The 5,000-nt window shown below is 35.2% G+C and overlaps 1 protein-coding gene across 3 annotated transcripts in view; it reads left to right on the forward strand.

Moving 5' to 3' along the window:
• LOC115232473 overlaps positions 1-5,000 on the forward strand; it is a 27,144-nt gene that overhangs the window by 7,437 nt on the left and 14,707 nt on the right. For all 3 annotated transcript variants that reach the window (XM_029802354.2, XM_029802355.2, XM_029802356.2), the window contains exon 2: positions 3,519-4,941. In XM_029802354.2, the coding sequence (XP_029658214.1) occupies positions 3,624-4,941 (1,318 nt within the window). In that variant the 5' untranslated portion in view covers positions 3,519-3,623. The remainder of the gene's footprint in view (positions 1-3,518; positions 4,942-5,000) is intronic.

Consider the following 5,000-nt stretch of genomic DNA (forward strand, 5'->3'; position numbering starts at 1 on the left):
TATGTATGTATATATATATATATATATATGTGTATATGTATGGTTTGTATATTATGTGTGTATGTGTATATATGTGTAATATAGGACTAGTGTGCTGTGTGTGCATGTGTGTGTGTGGATATGTGTGTGTATGCGTGTATGTGAGTATGTGTGTATGTGTATATATATTTTTCTGTGTGTATATGTATGTGTGGTCGTGTGTGTATATATACATGTGTGTATACGTGTATGCATGTGAGTGTGTGTATGTATACATATATGAGTATGTGTAGATATGTATATGTATGTTAAGTGTATATATATATATGTATATATGTGTGTGTGTATAATGTAATGTATATATGTTTGTATGTGTGGTATATATGTATACATATGTGCATAGGTATAAGTGAGAATCTCCTTATTTACCTAAAACTCTATTCCCTTTTTTTTTATATATATTTTTTATTTTTTTATTTATTCTTCTATCTAATTTAACACTGACTCCTTGACCACTCCCCCAAGTATGATATTTGCGCTATGCCTACCCCAAAAGTCCCCCACCAACACCCCTTTAAACCTGCCTAAATGTATAAATGCCAATACAATTCTTGTTAACTAGCTTCCTGAAGATTTCTCTTGAATGAAACAGTTCTAGTCCTGTAGAAGCTCCTCTATATAATAAATTAATTTTACTCTGCTATGTATTGAGTACCTTATTTACTGTGGTTAACCCCGAATCAACCCGGGACCTACATATATATATATATATATATATTTCTTTATTGCCTACAAGGTGCTTAAACATAGAGGGGAAAAACAAGGGCAGACAAAGGGATAAGTTGATTACATCAACTCCAGTGCGAAACGGGTACTTTTATTTATCGACCCTGAAAGGATGAAAGGCAAAGTTGACCTCGGCGGAATTTGAACTCAGAATGTAGCGACAGACGAAATATTGCTAAGCATTTCGCCCGGCATGCTAACGTGCCTTTCAGCTTGCCACCCTATATGAGATATATATATATATATATATATATAAACACATACAGACACACACATAATAGTACCAAACTGAACCAACAAATTCATTCTTTGAGTAGCAAAAGTTATAGAATCATAGAGGTGCAGATGCCATTGGATTTTGAATGTTGTAGTTCATGAAAATGTTTTTTTCTGATGATGTAATGTCTCCATTAATCAATTAAAAAGTCATTGGAAACAACTGTAAGGAATTGACACATTATCCCTCTGTTATTTATTTACTTATTTACCTCTCTTGGAATCAGCACATTGTGTAAATTCTAAGTATATTATGGACTGTACATTTTGTACAATGTGTACTTAGACTCAGGGCTATGGTATACTCATATGGGTACAATTAATTGTATATGTAACCTGAATATCTTTCTGTCTGTACTTTGGTACTGATATATGTATTCAGTCCTTTATTCTTGTGTACAAATCTTACTTTTTGACCCACCTGGTGCCTTATCATTTATATATATATCTATAAAATAATATGTTACAATTATTCAATAGTCAAGATAAAACTCTGAGTTTCGGATGCCGAAGTGGAAATCCACAACACCATCTCTTCAGTTATCTGGGCATCTGAAAAACGCTACCAATATATATATATATATATATATATGTACACACATGAACATATGTATATATACATACACACACACATATATATTAAAAATGGGGAAGGCCAGTTTATAGGATTACCTTAGATTTCCCGCCCATAAAGGGTTTAACTTTATGGCAAATTGTCAGATCCTAAAAACCTGTTGGCCCAAGACTTATATATATAAAAGAGGTAGGATACTGAAATATTTGTATGTATATATATAAAAATGTATGTGTGAGTATTTTGGTATGTATATGTGTCAGTGTATGTATGTATGTATATATATATATATGTATTGGTATGTGTGTGTTGGCACTTGTGCCAGTGGCACATGTACAGAACATTCGAGCATGGCCGTTGCCAGTACCACCAGACTGGCCCTTGTGTCGGTGGCATCTAAAAGCACCCACTACACTATGAGTGGTTGGTGTTAGGAAGGGAATCCAGCTGTAGAAACTCTGCCAGATCAGATTGGAGCCTGGCACAGCCATCTGGTTCGCCAGTCCTCAGTCAAATTGTCCAACCCATGGAAAGCAGACGTTAAATGATGATGATGATATATAAAATTAATATGAACAGCAGTTTGCAATGTTTCACCAAAAAGGAGAATTACATTGCTAGAAATGAGAGATAAGATGCTCTAATGCCACCTGACTGGCACCCATGCCGGTGGCATGTAAAAATCACTATCCGAACATGGTCAATGCCAGTACCACCTGTCTGGCCCTTGTGCCGGTGGCATTACACCCTCAGAGTGGTTGGCATTAGGGAGGGCATCCAGCTGTAGCAACAATCATGCTCGAATGGTGCTTTTTATGTGTCACTGTCACGGAACTAGTCAGGCAGCACTGGCATCAACCATGCTTGAATGGTGCTTTTTACATACCATTGGCTTGAGTGCTAATCAGGTGGTACTGTCATCGGCTACAACAAGGACTTCACTTGACTCAACAGGTCTTCACAAGCACGGTTTATTGCCCAATGATTGAAGGGTACTCTTAGAGGGCTGGTTATGCTGCACTGGCATAGGCCACAGGTTATGGTCTCACTTGGCTTGCCAGGTCTTCTCAAGCACAGCATATCTCTAAAGGTTTCAATCACTTGTCATCGCTTCTGTGAGGCCCAACATTCGAAGGTTGTGCTTCATCACCTCATCCCAGGTCTTCTTGAGTTCCCCTCTTCCACAGGTTCCCTCTCCTGCTAGGGTGTCTCACATTTTTGCACAGTTGTCCTCATCCATATGTAACACATGACTATAGCACCACAGTCGTCTCTCTTGCACACCACCAAGATTTATTTAGTTCTATACCAATTACAAATGTGCCAAAACTCAAAACTTTTAGATTTAACTAAGTCTGAAAACTCTGGAATTGACTCTTTGTGACATGTAACAAAATAGGCTTTACATAAATATTTAAAAAATTTGTCAAAAGGAAAAAGTTGTTTTTTTTCCCAAGAACCTGTAAGAAGTTGGTAACTGCTATACCATGCTCACTATTGATTTGTGTAATTTGAAGATGATTATAGTGATACCTACTTGAAGGATCTTGTACATCTTCCTCATACAAACACAACTTCCTCTGTTAAAGGCATTTCGTCTGTCTTTACATTGTGAGTTAAAATTCTGTTGAGGCTGACTATGCCTTTCATCTTTTGGGTTTGATAAAATTAGTACCAGTTAAGTATTGAGGTCGATGTAATCAACTTACCCTCACCTCCAAACATGCTGGCCTTGTGCCAGAATTTGAAACCAATAATTGTAGATTATAATAAAGTGTAAAAAGCATGAAATACAAAATCTACAATAACATTCGAGTTCTATATTTGTTTATGAAGTTTGTACCTTTTGTTTTTATACCAATTCTACCTTTTCCATTTACCATGTTGTCTAATTTTATTGCAGGAACTTTGAAATGATGTATGATTGGACACGATTAAAGAGCAGCTGCTGCAACAGTTCAAGTTTACCATTTTCAAACTAAGAAAATAAGCATTTGGTTGGATAAATATGAAGTCTAGTGGTGATCATTGTATTATTTTGTCTGATTCCAGTTCTGAGTGGAGTTCTCTACCTGATTTAACAGAGCTTTCAGATACAGAGGATCTGTTTCTGCCGGGATTTAACCAACCAAAATCTTGTACAGGGACTAAAATTGATCCTGACTTTGTAATAGAAGTTGATGATGACTCTGATAATCAAGAAAATGATGTTATTTTGATTGAGGATACAAATGATGACACCAAAAATTCTTTTTGTGCAGTACCAGAAAGGAAACCCAACACAAACTGTGTAGCAGATGTTTATGTTCCAAGACGGAAAATCAAAAAATGTTTGTTTGTTCCTTATTTATTTCAGTCTCCGTCAACCGATGTGATAAAATATGGTAAAAGCTTACAACTTCAGTCTTTGTTGTCTATGACACTTATTTGTTCATACGTTGAAGAAGGGACTGCATTTGCCAATTATACAGCTTATATTACCGATGTTTTATATAACTGCAAACCTGATATTTCCATTTCCAAAAGCTTATTTAAATTACTTATATCAATCAACTCCGATAAATCTCACAAAATGAATGAATTTCTTCATTTGTCTTCTTCTGAAACCTGTCGACTTCTTAATGTTATTTGTCACCGTTACCCAGAAAACATCAGGTTCGTCTGGTCTGAGTTTTTAGAGATAGCAAAGGAGACACCAATGTCATTAATTAACTTGTTTTTTGTTGTTGAACTTTCTCTGAGTGTTTTTGAGTCTGAGCTGAATGAAATTATTTCCTCAAAAACCACTGAAACAAAAAAATTCCAGACTTATAAAATACTTGCCAATGAAGAAGCTCATTCCTCTGTTATGTGCATAATTACAATGTTGAAGTATTCTTTTGATAATTTACAAGAAGGAAGTTCTGATGTGTTAGAAATCCTAATTCATAAGTTGCAAAAATTACTAGAAATTTCTGTATATATTAGTTGCAAAAGTATTTCAATGGCTGAACATATTGCTAAACATCTTGTCAGTTTATACAATAGCCTTCCTCAGTTAAAATATCGTATCAAATTGATTAGATCTATCAAATCAGAGTTGATACGATTTAAAATGCTGGAAACTATTTTGGTATTGTATTATGATAGCATAACGTTACAATGGGATGAAATGCCCGTTTCTTTTACTAGTCTAGCAGAATGTTTCTTTCAGGCCCTCCCACGGAAAAATTTTATGCTTAATACTAAAAGCGACGCCGAAGTTATATCATACCATGAACTATCTTGTGAAGAACTTATCATGATCATATATTACACAGTCAACAGCTATATCCTTTATTTACAACGTAAGTCAAGCGGTTTTTTTTTGGTTCTTTTTTTGTGTCATTTTGCTATTTATTTGTGT

This window comes from Octopus sinensis, linkage group LG2, assembly GCF_006345805.1.
Source record: "Octopus sinensis linkage group LG2, ASM634580v1, whole genome shotgun sequence".
NCBI lineage: Eukaryota > Metazoa > Mollusca > Cephalopoda > Octopoda > Octopodidae > Octopus > Octopus sinensis.